Raw genomic sequence first — 14,423 nt, 5'->3', positions numbered from 1 at the left:
TGACATGACATATAACATGATATAACAGATTTTACTATTTCAAAGTCTATTACAAAATGAAATACTATCATTACCACATTAAGTGACCATTGGTTGGCAGGTCAAGTCAGGGATTTTAATGACTGATTATAAATAAAATGCTTAATTGTTGCTGGATTGCCTTGCCTTGCCTTTTACAATTGCATTTATAAAGTATTTCAAACCATTTTAGTATGATTTTTTCAGTATAATGGCTCTACTGTATGTCTCCTGTAATTTTATAACGCTTATACAGTTTCTTGACTGTCAAACAGACAAATCTTAGATCTTATTGCATTTGTTCTGGTGTACAGCGTAACCTCTGGTTACGCCTCTTTGAAATAGAAACTGATGGGTATTAGCCTGGCTAATTAACCAGATGCTGTCACACCATAATCATACACATTTATTATTAAAAGTTACACAAATAAAGCTACTAAGTACTTAGTACTTAGTTTTGAGGTTTGTTGGCGATGAAGGGTAGGTGATACAAAATGCAGCAGCTTTTAGAAAACTAAAAGAACTGTCCACATTACTCCAATACATAAGTCAAGGCACTAGGCTTCTAGTAAGTCACAGAATTTACTTTAAAGGAGAATTTCGGTGTGATATTGACCTAAAGTGTGTTGAAACATGATACCGAGTGTGAACGTATGTCTCATAGCCCATCTCGGCTTGTCCCCTGCACTCCAAAATCTGGCGCTAGTTAGCCGATGCTACCAACAGCTTTTTTAATGGTGGTGCTTCGGCATCGGGCTAGCCATGCAAATAAATCACTGTTTTACACCATTTACGAGGCTCAATGTATCTCCACACTTTATTGGTAGACTTCCGAGGGCCCTGACATTTAAAACGAGACATTGAGAACTTTGAAAAAGCACTGGTAGTTTACTTACAAGACGATTTATACAGACAGTATCTTCACGAAGTTTAGCGTTTGCAGCCATCTTGAATTTAGTCACGATAAGTCGAGCGACGAGTAAGAATGAACAGGTATGATAAGGGATCAGATTCCAAAAATAATTCAGTGGAAATGCATGGATTCCAGTTGCTGCTACTGAAAGAAACTGGAATCCATGCATTTCCACTGAATTATTTTTGGAATCTGATCCAAGCCGAGATGGGCTATGAGACATACGTTCACACTCGGTATCATGTTTCAACACACTTTAGGTCAATATCACACCGGAATTCTCCTTTAAAGCACTACTTGTTTATAAATCACTAAATAAATAAATCAGACATGCCTCATCAGTAAACACCGTCCAGATCTCTCGAGTCTCAGGAGAAACACTTGTTAGTAAACTATTAGAACTTGCGATACAGCTCTGGAGCCAACTTTCGGAAGACATTGAAAACAGGGGCGGAGCTACGTGGTGGCCAAGGGTGGCCACGGTCACCACTGGTCAAAGCCCGGCCACCCTGCTTGCCCCTCCCCCAGCTCCGTTGAGTGAACAGTAAAAAAAAAAGTGATTGCTGCTGTTTTCGATAGGAAACTGACTGTTTTGGCACTTGTATACATTTTCAGAATGTGTCAGCAGCTTGCCCTTCACTTTCCAACACTTTGCAAAGCAGGGACTAAACCTCACTGCACTACACTCACTGATCTACAACCATTGGCCCAGTCAGGTAATGTAGTAGACTACGGCTCTGATCCAATCTTGAGAAGAGCAGTGCGTGCAGGCTGCAGCAGTAGCGGGACAATTCAAAGTGGCCATCGGTTAAAAGCACTTGACAGTAGACCACTACTTAAAGCTGCAGTTAGCAAGTCTGACAGATTGAGGGGCCAAAATGTTGAATGTTTACAACTCTCATGCCCCTCCCCCACTACCACCGAGCACCCTCTCATCGAGTTTGTGCTCATCAGGGCGCACCAGACTGGAACATACTGAATTACCCCTGTGTATGAAATGTGCTATATAAATAAACTTGACTTGACTTGATGTTAAATGAAGCGGAAGCCATTTTGCACAACTTACACTTTACATCCAATGAAATGAGATGTTCATACACAAAGGTGGTGTTTGGATAGTGAACTCGACAGCCAAGCAGTTGGCCATTGTGCATTGGTCTGGGGGTAAAAGTTAAAGTGCTGGATATCACAGCTGTGTTACTGTCTTCCAAGTAGTCTGCAGTGAAGAGTGGGTCTGGTAGATAATCTGTGTACATCCAGTGTATTTCAGGGCTCATATCAGGACAGTTGTCTGGAGCATAACATGTCAAATCAAGGCTGTCATCACTAACAATTTCCTCAGGTACATCAATGTTTGGTTGGTCTGAGGGAAAAAGGAAACGAGAAATTAGACAACAGAATTGTAAAATGAAAAGTGTAACAATGTGGGTTTATGGAACCCCCACATCACACTATAGTGATTTAATGGAGTAATAATTTCTCTTAGATATGGAATAGGGAATTTAGTATGGACCAATTTAGTATGGACTCTTATAATTGTACTGCTACTACACTGAATATATCTGTACATGTTGTTAATACATTGTTCAAACTACATAGCCATATTTATTTTGCTCTAATAGGGCAGCCGTGGCCTACTGGTTAGCGCTTCGGACTTGTAACCGGAGGGTTGCTGATTCGAACCCGACTGCTCCCCGAGCACCGCTGTTGATGCAGGCAGCTCACTGCACCGGGGTTAGTGTGTGGTTCACCTCACTGTGTGCTGAGTGTGTTTCACTAAATCACAGATTGGGATAAATGCAGAGACCAAATTTCCCTCACAGGATCAAAATAGTATATGGTTACTGCTAATACACTGCATATATGTGACCAGACATGGCAAAACCAGGCTCAGTCGCGAAAAACGACTTTGAAGGTTTTTTTTTTTTTTTTTTTAAATTAGTTATTTTCATTTTTGTGCAGAATAAGTTGAAGTCCTAAAGAAGCAATTCCATGTTTCAGATAACAGCATTGGTTGCTTTAAAAGTGTATATTTTGTCTTTGAAAATGGTTAAGTTTCAGGAAGTAAACCAGCGTTTGAATAGAGTGGCGAAGTCCCGCCCCTTCCGTTTGCCTCCATGGGACCTATCTTTCAAAAAAAATTGAACGGCAGTCTATGGCGAAAAAGAAATTATTTTCTGGTCCCGGTTGACTTGTGCCTTGAATTACCCATATGATGTTTGTCAATTTTAAAGAAAATTTTTCATGTAAAGACATTTGCAGTTTGTTTCGTAACTGGGCATTTCTCAGATTTCGGGCCTATTTGGGTAACTGAAATTTTGAAAAATAAAATTCAAAATTTTACTAATTGGTATGCATCAAGTTATCAGTCATTTTGATAGGAGTAACCTTGTTAGCTTGGTTGAGACCAGAGTATAAGGGAATTTATTATTTTTTGTCATTTTTCAGGTAAATGTCATTACCATCACATCATCTAATATGTACATTTTAAAGATGAAATGGTCAATCAATGATCGATCAATCAATGATCAATTATGGTTTCACATGAAGTCTATTTTATCTTGAACTTATTAGAATTGTTGAATTTTACTTACAACATGAATTATAGTCGTTTAAGTATCTTATTTTTTGATTTTTTCACTCGACCCTGGCTTGGAATTTCATTTATTTGAAATAAATGCCATATATCATATCTGTTTTCATCCAGTGGCAATTTAGACTGTCCAACATTGTCAAAAATATCTAATTAATGTAATTTATTGTAATTTATACATAATCTATTGGCAAAAATATGCATGGTGATGGTGATGACATTGCAGTTCTGGTAATGACATTTGTTGCGGTGATGACAAATCACTGATCGTAATCTATTGCAATTAAATGTTTATAATTTAGAAACCCAAGTTGAACTGACTTTGTGAAAAAAAAAACTTATTTATTTTAAAAAGAGTACTTTAAATGTATCTGCAAAAATGTCATCACCAACACAGTCGTCATTACCACTACATTTCAAGCAATAATGTGCTGGTAATGACTGTGCTGGTGATGACATTTATACCGAAAAACTACCCTGAGAAGCAAAAATTATCACCATGCAAGTGTAGCTAGCTTTCTACATGTAATGTACATCATTTAAACTATTAAAATAATTTTAACATTTCAGGAATATTCAAAAATACAGAAATACAATGCGTATGGTAATGACACATAATAAGTGTACATGCCCAAAACGAGGGATAAAGAGTAGATTTTCTTATGTTTCTGGACATCAAGGCATCAATCTTTCTGCTTGACACCCATGTATTCCACTGTGATATTAGGTGACCATGGTTACCAAATATTTTTTTGATGAAAAAACAGTAGCAAAGTGTGCTGGTAATGACGGCTAAACCATGGGACAGGTATACATTAAGCAAAATAAAGCAGGAAATGCATATATATGCATAATGTGTGCATGCAGTTCATTAGTTCAGATAACATCTAATTCATATGCATGATTCTTTTAATTATTTTTTGATAAATAATGTTTGAGATATGGCACAATATGTGAAAACTCTGGTTGCGGACACCAAAACACTGATATTGTACCATAAAACACCAATAAAATGTGTCTAAATCATGAGTAGGAGCAACCATTAAAAAAGTCTAGGCTTGTTTTTCTTTATACTAATTAGTGATGCTAAACATTATTAGATATAATGTGTTTTTAATGGAATTACACCCTGTGGACAGAAATAGGCCCCAATTCTGGGAAATGCTAGTTAACGGTTGCATCTTGCTGCCTGCTATGTCACTTAACAGTATCTAATGTACAGTCTATGGACGAATACAACTTACCTGATGTGTTTAATCCTCTGACTCATGGTATTTTCATCGGCAAGGAAAGCCCAATTAAGACCTGTTGCTGGTATGCTTGTACAATCTAGTGTGGCTGTGAATGAGCTAACGTCACTAGCGCGACTGATGGGTTTGTAGTCATTGGAATTACGATCTTTCACAATGTTGTAATTCAATAGTTACGAAACAAACTGCAAATGTCTTTACATGAAAAATTGTCTTTAAAATTGACAAACATCATATGGGTAATTCAAGGCACAAGTCAACCGGGACAAGAAAATAATTTATTTTTCGCCATAGACTGGCGTTCAAATTTTTTTGAAAGATAGGTCCCATGGAGGCAAGTGGAAGTGCCGTCACTTGCACACTCTATTACAGATAGTTTCGGTGGGCAATTAATTTGAATAATGCGAGAATGTCTTGTTTTGACTGATGGCAGGGTGCCTTATCTTGTGTGCATTCAAATTAACAGGGTTTGCAAACGTGATCTCATGTTTGTTTAGTTCACGTTTTAGACTATTTTATCCATTGCTAAACCTGCTAAATCCATTGCCAACTTGGTGCCTGGCACTGGGTGTTCATTCAAAATAACATGGTATGCAAACGTGATCTCATGTTTGTTTTAGACTACTTGGTTCTGTAACCCATTAGATAGTTTCGATGGGTCATTAGCACTGCAGGCTGACAAATCAGTGACCGTGACAGGGAGGAGGGTTGATCTTAATGTCATGTAAATGAGGACCATTGTGTTCCCCTCCCATGGATTGAGGGAGAAAGTAGTCAAATTGAAAACCCTGACTTGTCAGCTTGTAGCTTTGAGATGTGTATAGCCTACTTTAAAATGGCTACAACTTATTCAAATATTATCAGATCTCCATGAGTGAGACATCATTGGATAGCTTTGAATGTATGTGAATAACTCAAAAAGTCTCTGGGGAGACATGTGCCTGGTTTTGCCATGCCTGGTCACATATGTGTAATGTGATATATTATCACATTGCACTTTCTGCTTTTTTTGCACTGCTTTTTTTGCAGACGCAAACTGCATTTCGTTGTCTTTGTACTTGTACTCTGCACAATATGACATTAAAGTTGAATCTAATCTAATCTAAACCATGTAATAATAGATTTTGGCTTTACATTTTTTTATGGTTGCTTGTTTGTCCGTCCTCAAGCTTGTTCAGAATAGCTAGATGGTTGGGCTGGTATAAGACATCTGAAGTTTGCCTACAAAAGGAACCAAAGCTGCCATCTTTGCCCATATAAGGAGATCCGGGTGTTAACTGAAGCTAACTACATTGCAAGTTAGCTCTGGGGTAGCAAAAATCACAGAATCACCGTAAATCACAATACCCACTCAGGCAGAGGACAAAAGTGTGTAGTGCAAAGGGTCTGCATTTCAGTTTTCTCCATTCCTCTGAGAGTGAACAGGTGTGGGGGGCAAAATCCCCATGTTATTTTCCCATAGGAAAAATCACAAGACACCAGATCTCCTTATATGGGCAAAGATGGTAGCTTCTGAGAACTTCAGAGGTCTATTGGCCTTCAGGTTGATGATTAATTATAACACCTGTCAGGGGGAGGAGCTTGTTGCAATTAGTGGAGGATTCTTAAGAGGACAGGAAGTTCATCAGAGAGGGAGACACATTCATCAGAGAGGGAGACACATAGGAGATGAGAGAACGGCTGTGTCAGTGCTCTAAGATCAATTTTTCAAAATGTTTTCTTGTTTGCTGCTGCATTATATTCTGGACCCTGCTCTGGCTACATTCCCACAAGGACGGGGGAATGGCAAACAGCAGAGGGTGTGTGCATTTCCAACACAGAGGGAGATAAACTAGTAGTAGGCCTACAACAAATTGTTCAGATCGTTGTTTTGTTCACACTTTGATTTAGTGGTTTATATACAGTATGTCTAAATTCATACTCATGACGAGGGAGGCAATAAGCAAAGGGTTTAGACACCCCCTTGTTTGGCTGGACCATCCATCTGGGTTGCGTGATGGGGTTAGGGGGGTAATGGGGCATGTGGGTTTCATGCAGTTGGAAAAATGCCAGGATTTACACCGCTGTTTATTGCGAGACAAGGCAGCCGTTCATTGAACAGGGGCTGTGCTGTAATGGAAACCTTTTTGCGTAGCCAAGTAGCCTACATTGAGTTATTGTTTAATTATGCATGATTTAGGCCTACGTTTTATTAAATTTGTAGGCTGGAATGCCTTGAGTCGCGGCAACAATTGTAGTAGCCTAGGCTTCAGCCTAAGCTCGAAGGGGGCAGCAAGCGAATGAGCTTGAGAGCGAGTCTTTGCTTCTTGCAGATATTTTCATTTTCTATTTCTATGTGAGATTGATTTAAAAATGTGTGATCAGCCTAACTAGCAGTGCAAAATTGGTGCTACACTGTACACAGAGTTGGGTGTGCTAAAGAAAGGAATACAGTTAAGTGTTACAGCAACTCTGGTCGGAAGGCGCACACGGTATGTTGGTTTGCAGAGCCGGACAGTAACGGAGTACATTTACTTGAGTACAGTACTTGAGTAATTTTGAGGGATCTGTACTTTACTCGAGTATCATTTTTGGGGAGTACTCATGACTATACTCAAGTACATTTGAGAGGCAAATATTGTATTCTTTACTCCACTACATTTCTATCCATAACCGTGAGTACCTGTTACTTCTTCTAAAAAAAAGGAAAAAAGAAAAATCTCGGAAACCCTCAATTTGTTGTTTCCCTCTCAAACGTGATTGGATTGTGCAGGCGCCACTGATTGGGACAGCCTATCAGCAATCACCTTCAGCTTTCCGCCAAAGTCAACTCCATGGTCAGATTTAGATAAGAGACAAAACCATGGACGAAATAATGGATGAAGACGCAGCAGGTCCATCCCGGGAATGTGCCAACCTGTGGCCCCACCTTGCCAGACTATTTCAATTTTCTGAACAAGTTAATGATTTAATTTAACTTGTTAATGAAAATAATTCAACTTGTTAATGACAAGTTTTCGCTTCAAGTGTTTCAATTACAAAATAGTATTGACGGTAATTGAATGTGCTTGAAGTTGTGTCGAATTGACAAACATTGACAAACATCAGTTGAAGCGTACATTTTAGTCTGACCAGAAGAATAAGTTTGGGAGCAGCTACACCCTTTATTTTGGAAATGACTGTCTCTGTTAGTCAGACCATTCATGTATTTAGGTATGAAAGCATTGACCTAGCCTAGAAAGCATTGACCTAGCCTAGAAAGCTAGGTCAATTATATTTGCTGCCAGGGCTAGTCTAGCAACTCTCCGTTGACTTGTGAGCTCCAGAAATTTAAACTCAATCAGGCAAATGAAATCATGTATAGAGTCGTTAGGTGGGCTTAACATAATGATTGATGGCAGAGTTGCAACGGTTTGGCTTGAATTCCTTGCTACTTGAAAACAAATAAGATGGATGTTGCTGTTGGTAAGTTCGCAAACGTTTGAACTAGCCAACTAGCTCCGCTGGTGGGAAACGCATGGGACTCATAGCACTGCCGCTGTCCTATTGCATGCAGAGGGAATTTGAAAGACAACTGATTATCCCGCCCCTCGGACTGAGCACTGCGAACGGTGAGTGCCCAGACCCTACATTTTAATGTGGTCTGGCTCGTCAGGCTAGCGTTGACCATCTTGCCCTGGAAACAGATATATTTTGTAAGTGAAGCATATCAAATGTAATTAAGTAGAGGCAATACAATTATACATTTAACAAGACACAAGCCTAGTAATTAGGGCATAAGCTTTCATTCATGAGCATCATCATTAGCCACCACAAATGACTCACCCAGGACCTTTACTTCTGAAAAATCTGGGTATGTATAAATATTGGCTCCACCAAGGTCTGCACGAAAGTAGTATCTTCCAGAGTGCTCAGGACCGATGTTGCTGATCCTCAGTGTACAGTTCTTCTGGTGCAGGTCACCAAGTAGTTTAGTGCGGCCTTTGTAACTCTCGTGCACAATGTCTGTCCGAGATTTGAATACCACAGGAGGGAATAACTGTGGATATGGCTGACCAAAATACCATATTCCATGGACCCCACGATAAGGCCTGACTCCCGAAGGGTACATAAATGAACAGGGGATAACTACACATGAGTTGGTCATGGCTGAGATATCCCGTGGCATCCATACATTCCACTGTGTTTTGACAACTTAGAAAGTTGAGAGGGTAAGAAAAGGAAGAGGAAAATTGAGAGGGAAAAAAGAAAGGGTAACAGACCAGAAGAACTGAATCAGAGATAAGCAGGCATATTAACAAATTAACAATATATCTTAAGCATTTATTGTCTTTATATCACAAATCATCAGTTGTATACAAATATAATATATATGTACCATAACATGAACTTACTTATTATTACTGTACTACTACTGTAACATTATACAGTTACACTTTACTTGACAGTATCGACATAAGTGTGACATGACACTGTCATGACACATGAACCCTAACCCTAATTTTTAACCCTAAACCTAACCCTAACTTGTTATGACAAAAAACGAATGTCACTTAATAACAGAAGCGTTATGTCATAAACGTTTATGACTTGTTTATGACACGTTCATGACAGTGTCAGGTCACTCTTATGTCGATACTATCGTAAAGTGTAACCCATTGTTTTATAAGTGGTCATTTATCCACAAACCAAGTAACAATCTTATATGTTTGATAGTAAATCTTATGTAAGGGATAATGTATAGAACACCGGTCAATATTGGGAAAATAAGTCCCGACAGGGCGAACCGGACTTGCTTCACCCTGAAGGGACTTATTTTCCCAATAATGACCGGCGTTCTATACATTATCCCGCTTATTATATGGCTACTTGCCAAAAGGAAAAACTACACTCCACAATATGTCTCTTTTACATTTATTTGTTAACGTTTCATTGTGGCTTTTGCTGAGAAACAAATAGTTCGCAACACACGCTGAACTTCAACCAAATGTTCTTTAGAACACAGCTGATCAACCGTCTGCCTTCACTTTTGAATGAAAATCCGTTGCCATTGACAGCAGTCATTATTTGGAGGTCCTTAGACGAAAATAATGACCGGTAGAACTTTGGGAAATCCCATTCAAATCAATGGAGAGTTCTACTTGCATTGTGAAGAGACGTATAATAAATGATTGTAATACCATGGTCTAGGTTGAAAAGGGTGTCGTTTAAAAAGTGATATACTACACCTATAAAATTATTATGACGTTGCTTGACAACGCCTGAGTTAGTCTGTTCAGATGTGACTTATTAACATTCCACAGCGTTGCGATAAACAGCTGAACGATTTTAGCTCTAAAACTCATTTAGTATTAATAATTGATTTCATATTTATTTATTTCGTAAGTGACCATGGTATAAACGGGATAATGCCCTTCGATGCGTCCATTATCAGAAATAAATGGACTTCGCGGAAGCAACCGTCCGACGCAAACTCTGCGTCGTCCATTTATTTCTGATAATGGACACCTCGTCAGGCATTATCCCTTACATAATAAATATGTTTTTGTCAAGATTACAATAATGACTGGACACTGAAAGTCCACACCTTCAACACTGTTGAGGATATAAAGATAATAACTTTCTAACTTCCAGGTATATTTTTCATCATGCGCTCCACTTCAATTGAACATTGCACTCACAGGCATGTCCAGGGCTTTGAACCGATTTTTTTTTCCAATCGGTTCGTTCCGAACAGAAACGGAATTATAACGTTTCCGGTTATGAGTTCCATTAATAAATTGACGTTCCCGAACCGGTTAGAACAAAAAAATACTGTTCCCGGAAAGGTTAATTTCGTTCCTGTCAGCTGTTTAATGCTATAGAATTATGTCACATCTTTCTCATCCAGCTTAAACCAAATGTAATAATATTACAACCATTGTTACATAATAATAATATATATATAATAATAATAATAATTAAATAGGCCTACAATTATTTCAAATGTGTAGTTTATTGTTAAAAGAGAAAATTTCCACACAAACGTAACGACATTATAAAGACACGTGGTTATGCCACTCGGGCAACAACAAATTCCAACTGTCGGGGGAAAGGCCATCCAGTAGGCCTAATGTTCGCTAGTCCATCATTAACGTGGAGTCGACAAATATAGCTATTGATATTGTGTTTGGAATGAGCGTTTTAATTAACGATGGATCGTAATTTACCTCTTATTTAAGATGTGGAGTGGAGACTTTGTAATCCACCGCTCTCTCTCCATTTCAGTCAGCGAATGTCTGATGTGATGTCACACAGGAAGTGAACCTCAGCCGTCATGGTAACGTGTGCAGGAAAATAATTACTTTTTTTTTTTTTTTAGTTAATTAGGCAACGAAAACTTTGAGGAACGAAATAAAACCGGTATTAACCGGTTACCATTATTTTTAAATAAGTGTTCCTGTTCCAGAACATAAAAAATAATAACGTTTCCGGTTTCGTTTCTGTTCCCTATAAAATACAAAAAGTTCCCGGTTTTCGTTTTCATTCCTTGAACCGGTTCAAAGCCCTGGGCATGTCAATTAAAAAAATAGGTGTGGTCAGGCACATGATCCAAAAATCGATATCTCACACCTTCTAAAAATCATTAAGCCACTGACCAAGAAAAATCTGGTCTGAAGCGAAAGGCGCATATAAAGCACAGCTGAAGATCTCACGAGATGTAAGCAGCCCTTAGCAACGTGTCTGCAGAATAAATATCCTTAGGATTTTATTTATTATTGGGGGCCTAGCAGCGAAGCTGCGAAGGCACCCATTGAGTTAGTAGTTTTTCCTATTATTATTATTATTATTATTATTACACTTCTGCCATTGGAGTCTATGGCAGCCCATAGAACGCCTGGCTAAAAAGTTCAGATTTTTTCGTCGAAAGTTTCGGGACACTCCACTGACCACTCACACTCATTTACGGACCTCTAAACCCAGCCGTCTAGCGCCACCAACAGGTCAAAGTTTGGCTGAAAGTTGAAAAGCTGGGTTGAAAGGTATTTGCAAGTCATTATTATTATGAAATTTAGCGCCCTGATTCAGGACCGTCCCATGATCACTCTCACGAATTTACAAAGCTCTATGCCGAACACTCTAGCGCCACCAATAGGTCGAATCTGGACTCACATTTACGCATGTAACAATTGAACGGTGTGTTCGATTTTCACAAATTAAGCACCGTTGGAATCCCTGGACTGACGTGAGTTGATTGACCCCTATTATGTCACTTTTGGCCATACTGGACCTCCGCCATATTGGATTTAGTCCAAACTCTACGAAAAGTTTCAGCGGTTACAAATTTCCTCAGATTTTCACGAAACTTGTTGGAGATGATCTTCTGCCCGAGCCGCACAAACGATACTGGTCAGATTTTTCAATTTCATTTTTGTTTGCCCGTGACAGCCAATCAAATATGGTGACGAGGACACCAAACAGGAAGTGGACAAACATCTAGGTGACGCTTTGAGTTAACATAACAAAACTCGAGACCATTAGTCAGGACACTGTCCCAATCACTCACACCAATTTTCATGCATATACATTGAACACACTAGCGCCACCACCAGTTTAATGCTGCACATGCGTTCATGCGCGTGATCCTTGAATCTTTTGTCTGATTTTCACAATTGAGGTAGCATCTGAATCCTTGGACCATCCCGAGTTCATCGACTCCTATCCCATCACTTTCCGCCATATTGGACCTCCGCCATATTGGAATTGGTCTAAACTCTACGAAAAGTTTCAGCGGTCCCAAATTTCATTTGATTTTCACAGAACTTGGCAGAGATGATCTTCAGACCGAGCCGCACAAACGATACTTGTCAGATTTTTTAATTTCATTTTTGTTTGCCCGTGACAGACAATCAAATATGGCGATGAAGCCACCAAACAGGAAGTGGGCTAACATCTCGGCTATGCTTTAATGTATGAAGTCCAAACTTGGTACAGGGACTTTGTATCTGATTGTGAGGACACGGTAAGAAATTGGCATCATTTGGCCTCTATAGGGGGCGCTGTAATACAGGAAGTGAGCTTGTATCTCAGCAACGCTTTGGTGTACAAACTCCAAACTTAGTATAAGGACCTGTTACCTGTTTATGATGATGCACTAGGAAATTGGAATCATTTGGCCTCTATAGGGGGCGCTGTAATACAGGAAGTGAGCTCGTATCTCAGCAACACTTCGGTGTATGAAGTCCAAACTTGGTACAGGGACATATTAGCTGATTGTGAAGACATGAAGGAAAGTGTTCTCATTTGGCCTCTAGGGGTGCTGTAATAATGAAAGTGAGTTCACATCTCAGCAACACTTTGGTGTATGAAGTCCAAACTTGGTAGAGGGACATGGTAGCTGATTGTGAGACCGCACAAAGACATTGGTGTAATTTGGCCTCTTGCTGTAAGTGCTTGCTCATGCCGTGGCAATGCCATTTCTGCTATAGCGCTCTGCTAGGCCCCCGCATTGCTGCTTGCAGCTATATTTATTATTAACATTATTGGGGTAAGTGTTGCTTTTTTTTCAGGCTATGTTTTCTATGAGACCACGGTGAAGTTATATATATATCAATATCAATCAATTTATTATACGGCTCTTCACAATGCTAGTAGAATGCTCCATTTACTTGAATGGTATTTCCCAACGTTCTATGGTAAAATATTTTCATGTAATTACCACTGCAAACATATAATTACCGCTGTCAATGGCAACGGGTTTTGTGCTGCTGATTTAAGTTTTTCATATCACTCCGCAAGTAGTCCGGTCATGATAATGACAAAGTAATTTGTAATAATGGTAATAATGACAAAGTCATTTTGTTGTAGAATATTAATTTCTTAAGAAATACTGCTAATTTGATGCTGTTTAACTAATTTATAAATCGTGCACTGTCACTTTAAGAACATTGTGTGTACACGTTTAGTTCTCAATTATCTTTTGCCAGCTCTATGGCTAGTGCTGTGCCTAAGGCTGTGCCCTCTTACAGTTTATAAATGGTCAGTATTGGGGACTACTGTTGCCTTTTAAAAAATTCTTATAAAAAGGAGATATCAATTATCAACAATGACAAGCCAGCTGGAACCTGCAACTCTCTATCTACCTCTTGTGCGTGCTCAAAAGCGTTCCCAATTAAATGGAGTAGCATAATGTTCAAGTTAGATCTGATTTAACTGATGCAAAGACTGCCGTATGTAAAAGAGGAATTTTCATGCAATCTGAATGGTTTCTTTCAGAACTCAATGCACCACAGTTGTAGGAATTCCTTCCCCTTACAGTAGATATTGATATTGACATTGCAACTACCGGTATAGGCATCTACTAAGCTATTTAAAGAAAAGTTCCAATAACAGTAAACATATAATGTGAAAGCCGCAATTGAATTTTTGATCTTGTTATTTCAGGTCACTGGTCACAGGAAGTTAGGGACTGTTCGTTATTTATAAACGGGGCCACCGGAGGAAAATAGGGGAGGGTCATGTCTTTTTATTCTTTGTTGAGGGGAGGGTCACCTAACTTTTTTTTGTCTAGGAGGGGGGGTCACCCATCTTTTGTATTAATGAAAACAGCAAAAAATCAAAGTGGCTTGTTTGATTGTTGATTTCTGTCGCCATATAACGTTCTCTTTCGTTCCATAGCTCTGTCAACATT

General features: G+C 39.0%; 1 protein-coding gene across 2 annotated transcripts in view; it reads right to left on the bottom strand.

Annotated features, from left to right (window-relative positions):
* mag (myelin associated glycoprotein) overlaps nucleotides 1-8,930 on the bottom strand; it is a 45,453-nt gene extending 36,523 nt beyond the window's left edge. For both annotated transcript variants that reach the window (XM_076281232.1, XM_076281234.1), the window contains exons 1-2: nucleotides 8,579-8,930; nucleotides 1,998-2,294 (exon numbers count right to left, since the gene is read on the bottom strand). In XM_076281232.1, the coding sequence (XP_076137347.1) occupies nucleotides 1,998-2,294; nucleotides 8,579-8,921 (640 nt within the window). In that variant the 5' untranslated portion in view covers nucleotides 8,922-8,930. The remainder of the gene's footprint in view (nucleotides 1-1,997; nucleotides 2,295-8,578) is intronic.
* Between the last annotated feature and the right edge of the window lie 5,493 nt (nucleotides 8,931-14,423).

The sequence above is a fragment of the Alosa pseudoharengus genome, unplaced genomic scaffold, assembly GCF_046254945.1.
Source record: "Alosa pseudoharengus isolate Yale_2024_CS ecotype anadromous, Long Island Sound unplaced genomic scaffold, YU_APseudo_1.1 YU_APseudo_1.1_scf_12, whole genome shotgun sequence".
NCBI classification, from domain to species: domain Eukaryota; kingdom Metazoa; phylum Chordata; class Actinopteri; order Clupeiformes; family Clupeidae; genus Alosa; species Alosa pseudoharengus.
The sequence above is the reverse complement of the archived record's forward strand: the minus strand, read 5'-3'. Positions and strand labels throughout refer to the sequence as shown.